Source organism: Gymnodraco acuticeps, unplaced genomic scaffold, assembly GCF_902827175.1.
Source record: "Gymnodraco acuticeps unplaced genomic scaffold, fGymAcu1.1, whole genome shotgun sequence".
Taxonomy (NCBI): Eukaryota; Metazoa; Chordata; class Actinopteri; order Perciformes; family Bathydraconidae; genus Gymnodraco; species Gymnodraco acuticeps.
The window spans coordinates 815406-827740 of NW_022991381.1; the positions used below are offsets into that span (position 1 = coordinate 815406).

A 12335-nucleotide genomic window follows, 5' to 3' on the forward strand; every position below is an offset into this window, starting at 1 on the left:
TATCTTTCTAAAGCTACATTTATCTTGCAATATCAACAACAACATGTTTTACAATACAATCTCATTTCAAGGTTTTGACTTATGTATGACACATTTCAGAAACTGAATATGCTCTAAAAGCCATGTCACTGTGACCTCATTGGTATAAGCTTCCACCGAAGATATGAAATGACTTTATGCACCACTATATCACAAGGTTCAAGGCTTTTATTGTCATGCGTGCATAGCTACAGTGCAGGGTTTCCGTTAGCCGGTAATTACCGTTTTTTTAGCTGGTAACATTTGTAAAAAAACGGTAAATTCAAAACCTGCCAGTCAAAAAACTGTCCGGTAATAATTAGGGATGCTCCGATCGATTGGCCACCGATCATTACCGGCCGATATTCACTCTTAATAGTTAGATCGGTGCTCTCTATAAAGGACGATCAGGAGAGCTTGATCTGATCGATATGGACATAAACGCGAGTGAAGTATAACCGGACGCGAGAGAGAGATCAGATCAGCTGCTGAGTCTGACGGAGACACGCAGCTCTGCATAATCACCTGAAGCCCCGCCCACTGTTTAGCGCGCTGCATGAGAAACTGACGGGCTGTCAGAGAGAGAGGGAGGGAGAGGGGAAAAGAGAGGATCCGTTCTATTTCGTATATGGCTTCGCCCTCTAAGGCTATCGCTATCGCGTCCCCGCGCAGCACTGAAAACGTAGTCCACGCCCACCCGCAAGGTGGGCCCCACCCTCGGGCCTCCTTCTGGTATAAATAGGAAGGAGGCCCGGCAATCGGCTCCCTCTTTTCTTCAGCAAACCAGCACAGTTACTGAAGCACAGCAATTGAGAATCATCATGAGCAACAACTGCGTCCGCGATTGTCCCTCATGTGGCTCTGGGTTCATAATGAGTTATGACCAGCAGAGATAAAAGCAGCATGCGAAACCTGCCTGGGGTCAGAGCACGCTTACGCGGCTCTAAACCAGCAGGTAGCATGCACACACTGCGCCCGTCTCCCCTCGGGCGAGAGGAAGCGGAGAGCGGACGCTCTTGCTGCTGCGGCCGAGGAGGACGATTGGCCCGTCCAGGCTTACGAGCCGCGGACGGGGCCTCGTGTCCCTGGGGCCGAGTGCCGGGCAGGAGTCCGAAGAAAAGCAACTCCTGCCCCGCCTCCCTCCACGGTTCACCGTGCGGTTCTCCCCTCCCTCCTCTCCTCCGGCCGAACATGCTTTCCCCCTCTCCGTCACCACAGCGCGGCGGCGAATAACATCGCGCTGCTCTCCAACTCGGTGGTGACACTGGTAGAGCGGTCCACCACCGAGGCAGAGGAAATCAGCAAGGCGGCCAGCACGGCGCTCATTCTGTGCGCGTCCGTCACTGTCTCCTAGGCGAGGATCTCCGCGTGGGTAACACAGATCCAGCGCCACCTCTGGCGGAAGCAGGCGTCTGTTACGGAGACGGCCAGAAAAGTGCTACTGAACGCTCCAATCAGCCCGGACGGGCTGTTCGGACCCCAGTTCCACGCCATGGTGGAGTCCATGAAGACGGCCGCAGAACAGGCGGACGGCATTCGCCAGCATGTACAGCTGGCTCCAGCCTGCTGAGCACCCACAGCAGCACCAACGCCCGCAGCAGCTGCGGCGTCCACGCCGGCCACAGGAGGCCGCAAGCGGAGAGACGCCCACAGCAACCGCCTCGGCATCAGACTCGCCCTTCGGCGGCTGCAGGGGCTCCGTCCCACATCTCCGCTCCCCCACCACCCCAGAGACAGGGTCTCCCGGCGGCGAGTCAAAGGGGAGTGAGGCTCCCCCGCTCCTGGTCTGCTCGGCGAGAGCCTCCGAGGAAGCAGAGCCGGTAATTAAGCCAGCTGCCACTAATCTGTTGATTAAGTAGACAGCAGGGCTCCCTGCAGAAGCCTGCTGGTTTTAACCTATCGGTTAATAACCTGCAGAGCTCGCTGCATTCCTCTGTCCGAGATACGCCTCCTACACACGGTCATAATAACCCATGAGCGCCGTTATAACGCCTCATGTGGACAGCACTGCACACACCTCCACTCATCCCCTGAGCGTGTACACGCCTCATGATGACAGCCGGAGTGAAACGCAGCGTGTGGCGGCTTCCTCGCAGCCCTTTCGCCTCACGGGCAGCGGCGGCGAGGGCAATGGCGTAGCTCGTCACCATGGCGACCATTACAGCACATCACAGAGAAGCTAGAACGGGGGAATGAGCAGTATTCCAGGCTGAGTGCCCCCAGCAGCAGCGCCCGCAGCGCCACGGCGCCAGGGCTTGCTGCAGAAGCCTGCTGGTTTTCACCTATCGGTTAATTAAATGCAGAGCTCGCTAATTAAGCCGGCTGCCACTAATCTGTTGATTAGTAGACAGCAGGGCTCGCTGCAGAAGCCTGGTTTTAACCTGTTGGTTAATAAACTACAGAGCTCGCGGCATTCCTCTGTCCGAGATACGCCTCGTACACACGGCCTTAATAAACCCATGAGCGCCGTTATAACGCCTCATGTGGGCAGCACTGCACACACCTCCATCCATCCCCTGAGCGTGTACGCGCCTCATGATGAGAGTCGGAGTGAGACGCAGCGTGTGGAGGCCCCCGCGCAGCCCTTTCGGTCCAAGCTCACCTTGGGTTGCCTCACGGGCAGCGGCGGCAAAAAAACACATCTCGAGCACGTGCGCCCGCTCTCAGAGTTTTTCTCAGAGTGGCAGCGCGTGGGTCTGATGGACAGATGGATGAGCAGGCTGATCAGCAGAGGATACGTCCTGCAGTTCGCCTCTCCCCCCCCCCCCCCCACAGTTCAATGGGATACAGGAAACACTCCTGTCCTCCCAGAAGCTATGTCTTGCCCTCCAATCCGAGCTGCTGGAACTCCTGTTGAAAGAGGATATTTCCAGGGTTCCTCAAAGGGAGGAAAATCAGGGGTTTTCACTCCCGTTATTTTTCTAATCCCGAAAAAGACTGGGGCAATGAGACATCCTCGATCTGTCAGTATTCCACATGCTGACGATCAAACAGGTGCTGGAATGTGTTCACCAGGATGACTGGTTCACTTCCACCTGAAGGATGCATACTTCCACGTACCCATCATCCCGAAACACAGGGAATTCCTGCGGTTTCTCATTTCAGGGAATATCAGACCAGACAATCGTCTGCCGTTTGGATATTTCCTGGCTCCTCCCATTTTTGTGTAGATAAGGCTGGAGCCGCTACACAGAGGAGGGTTGAGAGTGTGGTTTTCTCTGTACGACCTGCTATTTGCTGGCTCGCTCCAGGGAGGAAGTCGCTTTACAGACGTTACATCTCATATCGCATCTGTCAAAGCCTGGGTTTCATAATAAATTGGAAGAAGAGCTGTCCTCTTCCCTCTCAGACAAACGTTTATCTGGAGTGGAATTAAACTCAACCAGCATGAGTTGTTCTGAGGCTCTCGCGGCAGCGAGTGGAGGAACTGATAGCTCTCCTCTGGCATTTCACAACCCACACAGCCCTCTCCGTGACGCAGCTGGTCACGTGATGATCCCCTTGGGTCTCTTCCAACAGGGGGACACTCCAGAGGTGGTTCATTCGCTGCAGAAGCCTGCTGTTTTTAACCTATTGGTTTATAAACTGCAGAGCTCGCGGCATTCCTCTGTCCCAGATATGCCTCCTACACACGGTCATAATAAATCCCCGAGCACCGTTATAACGCCTCGTGTGGACAGCATGCACACACCTCTCATCCTCTGGGCGTGTACGCGCCTCATGATGAGAGACGGAGTGAAATGCAGCGTGTGGAAACTCCCTCGCAGCCCTTTTGCCTCACGGGCAGCAGCGGCGATGGCGTGGCTCGTCACCATAATGACCATTACGGCACATCACAGAGAAGCCTCTCCCCCCAGCCGTTCCATGGGATACAAGAAACACTCCTGTCATCCCAGGAACAGTGTCTTGCGCGGTTTTTACCCCCGCTATTTTTCTAAATCTCGGAAAAGAACGGGGGAGTCGCCCCGTTGCTGTACAATCAAACATGTGTTGATTTGCACAGACAACAGGCCACGGCCAGGGAGGAGTACGATCTGCGCAGCTTCTGAACGCAGCCAGGCGGCTGCTGTTCTGGGCGCGCACACACGTTGCTCTCCATCAGAGCAATGTATATTCTAGGCGAAATTAACAGAGGGGCTCGCAGAGTGCAGCAGCCGTTGTATGCGAGGAGTATGTAGACTCAGACCTGTGTCACGCACACTGGCGCCTCAGTGGGAATTGGCTTTGGTGTTGCGCGCACTAAAGCAAAGCCCCATTTGAACCTGATCAGGTTCCCCTTCAACTGTTTTCAGCCAAAGTATTACTGCTTTTGGCTCTATCAGAGAAAAGGGTGAGTGATTTGTCTGCTCTCTCTGTGGCTCCGTAATGCCTCCGGATCCAAGGAGATGGCAGTTCAGCTGTTTTACGCCCTAACCCGGCTTCATGCCAAAGGTCATCACAACTCTTTTAGGTCAAGAGTGATCACCCTGGCTGGCTTATTCCCCCTCCTTACAGGTCGGAGGAAGAAGCCACGTCTCATCTCCTCTGTCCTGTGCGCGTGCTGTCTTGCAGGACAGCTGTCACACTGGCTGTGTGAGGCTGTGTCACAGGCATATGTCTCCTCTGGGGTGGAGCCCCCGGAGAACATCAATACGCACTCCACCAGAGAAATGTCCTCCTCCACGGCTTTGCACTGAGGAATGTCAGTGGAACATATTTATAAGATATATATCTTGGTCTTCCCCCTGTTCATTTACTCATTTTTATTTGAGAGATGTCTCCCATTCCTCTCTGACACACCCTGTACTGGGTGTCCTGTCGGAGTGAGTGACGTCAGGGAGCCAGCTGTGCGCCTCTCTCCTGCCTCTCGGCACGCGGAGAGCGGCCCTTTTTCCCTCTTATAGGAGGGATGTTCCTTTTTCCTCTGACACACTTTGTACGGAGTGTCTGGTCAGAGTGAGTGACGTCAGGGATCCAGCTGGGCGCTCTCCTACCTGTCTGACACGCAGAGAGCTGCTGTTCCCCCTCTATGATCGCTGGACAAGGTGGGACCTTCGTCTCTACTTTCTCACAGCGGCCGGTATGTATTGTTCCCAGCCTTCACCCCGTCGGGAAGATAGGCATGTTTTGCTATGTTCCAGGGACGGTGATGCGCCATTATGCATGGCACAACAGGCAGGGGGGTGTTATTGAGCAGGTGTGTCTGTGCTTCTAGTGCCGGGCGGACCCAGTGAGGGTGCAGACTACATCATGCTTCGCCCTTAACCCAATAGCGATATTCGAAATAGAACTGAGGTTACCTACTGTAACCCCAGCTTCTATGAGTATTGGCGTAGCCCTCTAAGCGCGGGGCCCCATTGGCTCTACGAATAGCTGAAGAAAAGTTATTTTGTATGGGAGCAGATTGCCGGGCCTCCTTCCTATTTATACCGGAAGGAAGCCCGAGGGTGGGGCCCACCTTGCGGGTGGGCGTGGACTACAAGTTTTCAGTGCTGCGCGGGGGGCGCAGGGGGATTACCCAATAGCGATAGCCTTAGAGGGCTGCGCCATTTACTCATAGAAGCTGGGGTTACAGTAGGTAACAGTTTCGAATTTGTCCAGTAAAATTAATTATTTCCGGACATTTGACGGGCAAGAAAAAACCCTGCTACAGTGTAGTTATGTCGATGAAAATCTTAGGTCACAGGCTCCTCCAACAGTGAACATAGATTATGACAATCATTTTGCCTCACAGTCACCAAAGTAATATCCAAATTTCAATTCAAAATTCTAAGTCATCACCAAATGTCCTTGCTAACAGATTTTTTTGTAATGCCTCAAATGTCAGTTAGAACATAGAAGATATCTAATGTTTGCTTAATATACCTTTCCACTTAACTAAGTGTGTACCATATACTATAGCCTGTAGTGCGTCATCTTTTGTTATAGATACTCTTTGGTCCTTCACTCACTTGCTGTGCAGTGTGCGCTGCTCGCTCTCTAGCGCCCTCTGTTTGCCCTTCAGAGCGGCGTGCTGACTGATCAGCTGCTCGTACTCCTGAGCCTGCCTCTCGTGAACGTTCAGCAGGCGCTCGTGATCGCTGAGCACGCTCTCTCTGCCTCGCCACGCCTCCTCCCGCTGCCTCTGCCACGACTCCACCTCCGACTCCAAGGCCGTGACCTGACCCTGCAGCACGGCATTCTGGGCCATGAGGGATGCACTCTGGGAAGAGATTGTGGAGTTTTCCACCTAAGAGCAAGTGGCATTCATTAGAACTCAGTAGTTGTTGAATTGAATATTACATTCTGATTGGTTCATTTGGATATTTCAGAGGTTATTAATACTTTTGAACACACCGCTGCTAAGCAAAAATAATGACCGTTGCTAAGGAAGATCAAGGGAGAGATGGAAAGAGGTTAAAAGGACCAGCAGTGGACGACAGATAAATCACCAGAAGAAGACAGACAGGAAGTAAATACTAACAGGAACACGGTATGGGCTCTGGCAGTGTTTAAAGACTGGTTCATGGACATGAACAGACTTGGACAGTCACAGAAAACCTCCATCAGTGCTGACATCATTTGAAGTTACACTGCTGTTGTCACAGTTCAGCTTCGCGTCGGGCGATAATGAACGCCTCACTGCACATGATCCTTTCTATATATGTCCTTGAGAAATGTAATAGAAATGATGAGGTGAGAGGATTTCATTGTGTGTACCTGTAGTTTTGCTGTCTCTTTGTGTAGTGACGAGTTCTGCTCCTGCAGGGTGGAGGTGTGTCGCTGCAGCCCCATCATCTGGTTGTTCAGAGACGTGTTCTGGTTCTCCAGCTGTTTGAGCTGCCCCTTCAGCAGGCTGCTCTCCGTCAGCAGGGAGGAGTTCTGGAGGGAACAATGGACATTCTCACATCCAGATGATAGATAATTGATGGTGAGTAGTTCACCATATTCTGTCATTAAACAAATACAATTATTTGCGTAAAAAGGGTGAATTATAAAGCAATCAATTAGAGGAAAATAGACATTTAAAATAACATTAAATAAGCTACATAAAATATGAATAACACAAAAAACTAAATTAGGTGTAAAAATAAATATATGTGATACCTAGCCTATTTAAAATAAAAACGTCATTACTCGTATTAGAAGGGTAATGTTAGCTTAGCCATCGAAGCAAATCTAACTAATCAATACTGAGATTTAGAGCCAACAAACTAAATAGAACTACTCACTATTATTTATAAGAATGTGATCACACATTATATCAAACTGTGGCGGAGCATTAACTGGGAAGACGTAAGGCCTTTTCATTGGTCACCCAATATACTATAACTACTTATTTTAAAAACATATCATTTTTAGACAAGGTTATCAGTATTTCGATCATGGAGATAATGAAACATTCGATGTGTCAGATTTAGTAAAGATTTAGCTGAAGCTGATATTTCAACCTTGATTAGAAGGGGGGGGGGGGGGGGGGGGGGGGGGGGGGGGGTACACCATAAATATTCAAAGTATGGTGATCAATAGCTAATGTCACACATATGCCTGGTTAATGTTGCACAACGTTTATATGAAATAACAGTATTTAATAAAGAACATCTTACATTCTTTTCTATATCGATAATATGATCTTTGATTTTTAGCAGTTCTGCCGTGGCTGACCCTTGACCCCGGTCACTTTCCGAATGATGATGGGAGTTGTGGTTTTCTTCCCCCTGAAAAAAAACCACATATTGTAAAACAGTGTACATTACAACAGCTCATAATGTGTGAAAACCTTTGGTTACAATGTGTCTGTCTTACAGTGGATAGGTCAGCTCGTAGCTTAGTGTTGAGCTTTTTGCTCTCTTCCAGTTTCCTTTCTAGAGAAAAGATCTTCTCCTCTTTAATCTTCATTGTCTGCTGGACGGTTTCCTCAAGCCGAGACTCCAGTAGCCTGTACCTGCTGACATGTGCACAGAAGAAATGTAAGTCATTGACTTGTGATGAGTAGTCCTAGAATGGGACCAGCATATGAGACCCTACCTGTCCTCCAGTGTGTGCTCTTGCTGCAGCAGTTTCTCTTTGTTCAGTCCCATCTTCTCCAGTTCTTCATTGAGTCTCTCCAGGTCAACACTCTGCTGCTGGACACTCAGCTTCTCTGACACCAAATCCTGGAGACATAACAACACCTCATGAACATCAAACACTTTCACACAGAGTACATTAGGACTCATATTTATCATCAGTATTATACCCTTGGAATCAGTGGCTGATAAAATAGGCATCACCGCAAAGTCAATTTCTTTACCTATTCTGGGGTTTTATGGGGTGCATTCGAAAATAGTCACTCGACTTGGGCACAAACTTAGCCGTTCGTACATTTAGAATGTAGTGTTGGGTTATTCAGAGCCGCTCACTCTCAGAGAGCACCAAGCACAGGGACTGTGGAAGTCAGCTTTCATTAACACGAGGCTACAGGGTATCATGTCTCATCGTATTCATCTGTTAAATGATCACCCTTGGTGATAAGCCAGAGTCCCAACAAAAAAATGATACAAATATTGTCTTTAAAATCATGCAGAAATAGAACACTATGTTTCTAAGAACATTGGCAGTCTTCCTCTTTAGAGGCTTCCCATTGGCTAAACAAGCACACCCACATATCAAGAGCTTCCTCAGCAGAGGGAATCTGCCCAGTTGAAAGAGTTCAAATGTCCTTTTTTCTGATGACTTTAAGGGATTTCTATCCAAAGTCCTGCTTTCTCCAGAACAGTCGCTTACACACTGGTAATAACAACAGCTGTGAGGAAAAGAGTGTCTTGAAAGTCTCTTTACTTCTGTTCACCTCTTATTTAGACATGCACTAAGGTGTTGTGTGACCTCTCACCTCTCTCAGCGTGGCCAGAGTCCTCTTGTGGATAGTCGCCTGTTTCTGCAGCTCTTTGTTCTCCTTCTCCAGCTCCTTGGCTTTGACCGACACCTCCCTCAGCCTCTCCATGTCCTTCTTCAGAGTTGCTCCCTCCTTCTCCACTGTGGCTAACCTCCTGTCTTTCTCCTCCAGCTCCGTCTCTTTCCCCTCCAGCAGTGTCCTGCTCCTCCAGCTCTCCTTCTCCAGGTTCTTCCTGCCCTTCTCTGCCTGCTCCAAGGCCACTTGGAGCTTCCTCCTCTCCTCTTCCACTTCCTCCCTCCGTTTCCGCTCATTCTTCAGTTCTTGTACTTCCCTTCTCAGTTCCTCCTCTCTGACATGCGTCTCCTGCCTCTCCCTCTCTTCCTCTTCCCTGTCCTCTTTGCTTCTCTGTATTTCCTCCTCTAAGCGATGCTTCTCCTGGTTCAGAGCGGCCATGTTCTGCTCCAGCCTCTCTGCCCTCTTCTTCTCTCCCTGCGCCTCCCCTCTGGCCTCCTCCAGCTTCCTCTGCAGATCCTGAGTCTGTCCCTGCACCTCCTTGTGCTCGTCCTGCAGGGAGGCCAGACGGGTGGATGAGGAGCGCAGGTTCTCCATGGAGCAAGCGCAGGTCCAGGTTCTCCTTGGACAGCAGGCTGTGCTCCGCCTCCTGCCTCCCCCAGCCGCTGCTGCTCCCCTCTGGGCCTCCTGCAGCTCCCGCTTCAGCCGGTGCACCTCCTGCTCCAGGGAGGACACCTGCTTCTCCAGAGCCTCCGACTGCTCGCTGCAAACACGCAGAGAGGCCAGCTACAAGCAAGACAGAGAAGATATAGTCTGAGTTAGAATTTAATCAAGTCAGTATGCTTTTAAGAATAAGTTATGCATGACAACAAAACTAAAAACTCATTCACAGGCTTAGGACTCTATTACTATTACTTAATGCCTATATATAATAACTTTAAAACCTTGAAAATAGAAAAAAATATATATGTAAAAATATAATATTACCATTATTACTATTATCTATTTTGAGTATTTACCTATTGTAAAACAAATGTTTATGTTTTTATTGAAATACTCTTCAAAAAAATGTGTGGGAATTGAACATGACTGTAAGCACAGGATAGATAAGTAAACAATTGAAGGTATCATAACTCCCCTGTCATACAACGTGTTGCTATAAAATCCCTTAATTGCACTACTACTGGTTCATTTACATCAATAACGTTTGAAACTAAATGCATTTGCTCAATGTTGTTGTGAATTTTCTATATGGGAAATATTCAGAAATCCCCTGTCATACAGTAAAGTGCTACCAAAATCATTCACACACTGACACTCCTGCTGGTTCTAACACCCTCAAGGTTTGGAAAAATATGCTTTTGGTGAAATGTTGTTATGTTTGTCATGAATTACTATTTATTTGAACTTGTTCACAACCATTCTTGACTGTTAACTACATTAGATGAGTTGTTTTTGTTTGCTTATGTTTTGTGTTTTTGTGGAGGAAGAGTAGCCAATGCTAATGCTAATGGTATCCTAATAAAGACACATAGACAGATTACCTCTCTGCTCAAAGTGTCCCTGCCCCTCTCCAGCCTGGCCGTCTCTCGCTCCAGCTCCTCACATCGCCCCGCCCTGCTCCCCAGCCTCTCTGCCTCCTCATTGGCTAGTTTGAGTTGGGTCTCTAAGCTGGCCAATCGGGAGCTGGTGTCAGTGATGTTCTGGTGCAGGAGGCGGTTCTCGGTTTCCACCTCGCGGACCCTGGCCTCGCTGTTGGACTGAGCGCGCTCCTGAAGGGACGCCACGGCATCAGAGAGGTGCTGCTTCTCACTCTCCAACTCTGAGATCTGATTGGACAGGAAGAGGAGAATAGATGTGGACAGATCAGAGTTTCCGTTAGAATTGATTTTTGCCAGTCCGTTAAAAAGTTTAAATCTTCCGGACAAAATGAAAAGTGCCGGTCAAAGGTCGTCTTTGTTATTTATTGAGTTTTAAAAAATTGATAACAACTCTATATTAAACAAACTAATTCTAGTAGATTGACTACATTATTCAGAAGTGTACAGTAACGGGATAATAACAAGGGAATACTAAACAGATCCTCTCTCTCCCTCTCTCTCTCTCGACAGCCCGTCAGTATCGTCTCACGCAGCATCCAGTAATGAGTGACCCGACAGTGAAGAATAAACATATTTATAACTAGGTTAGCTTGTTCCAGAGGTAGATAAACTAGCTAAGTGTGTTAGTTGTAACTTGAAGTGTGTGTTTTGCTCCGCTCACCGGTCCGTCACAGCGGACAGAGCTGCAGGTGATCATAGAGCTGCGTGTTCTCCGTCAGCAGCAGCTGATCTGATCTCTGACTCGTGTCCGATTAGACTCGTGTTTATGTCCATATCGATCAGATCTAGCTAGTTCTAGCTAATGATATGACTGCCTGCTTATCAAAGGACACCAAACAATAACCGTTGCAAAGTATAGCGCAGCATTATGCATTTGTTTACATGAGGGGTCAAAATGTCCCCTTCAGGAGGATAAATCTCTTTCTCCACATTAAGTGTTAGACATTAGAATGAGCTCTTCTTGTCTGTCACGTAAGTGGCGCAACTGATGCTGTATTGCGCTAAGGGGAAAGTCCGGTGATTACCGGCTAACGGAAACTCTGGGACAGATTATGCTTTTTGGTCTCTTATAATAAACATTAACGTTGACAAAGCCAATGTTCATGTTATTTTAATTGCTTATTATTTTTGTTTTAATTTGACTTATTCATTTCCATTATTTATGTCTCTTGCCTGTAATAAATCATTAAAAATGATATTAAAAAAAGCATTATCATTGTTGTTCCTGACCCACACACACTCAGGTATGGAGCTATGATGCAGTGATGTGCAGCTTGAGTTTTTAGGTGAGCAACATTTGTAAAAAATGTTGTATAAACGTAGCGACATAGATGTATAATTAACATCTAAGTGTTACAAAAGATATGAAAATGATTATGATTGTTATCATAACTTTATCCGGTGAAATGACGTGTTGTCATGTGAAACACTGTGTCACCTGTTAGCTCATATGGAGTAATACAAGTAGTGTAACCACCTTTAACTAAATAATAAGCTGTGTATTTGTATCTTAGTCAGTCAGTGTTTTTTTCCTATATTTAAGTTTTAAGCAAGTTTAAGAGTGTACATGAATGTTACACCGATGCATCATTCATTGGACCTGTGTCCAACATATGCTTTAGAGTTATGAAATACCTGCTGTCTTTCTCCGCCCTCAGAGTGTGCACATCTCTCTCCAGATTCAGTTTTTCCTTCAGTAGTTCCTCCCCCAGAGACTCCATGTCCTGATTAGTCAGTCCTCTCCTGCTCCAATAAACCCTGGAGACGCTCAATCTAAGAAACAACCAAGAGAAAGTTAGTGTAACTAATAGTAACAGAGAAATGAGTAATAGAAACTTGTATACACACACCTTATTGCTGAAGCCTTGGTT

General features: G+C 48.0%; 1 protein-coding gene across 1 annotated transcript in view; it reads right to left on the reverse strand.

Annotated features, from left to right (window-relative positions):
• The window catches only part of LOC117563100 (protein Daple-like), a 72724-nt gene that overhangs the window by 20212 nt on the left and 40177 nt on the right, over positions 1–12335 (reverse strand). Inside the window, 11 exon segments of the mRNA XM_034241263.1 lie at positions 5949–6226; positions 6697–6858; positions 7584–7694; positions 7783–7924; positions 8005–8132; positions 8849–9466; positions 9468–9536; positions 9539–9649; positions 10408–10699; positions 12106–12200; positions 12202–12237. Coding sequence (XP_034097154.1) covers positions 5949–6226; positions 6697–6858; positions 7584–7694; positions 7783–7924; positions 8005–8132; positions 8849–9466; positions 9468–9536; positions 9539–9649; positions 10408–10699; positions 12106–12200; positions 12202–12237 — 2042 coding nt within the window.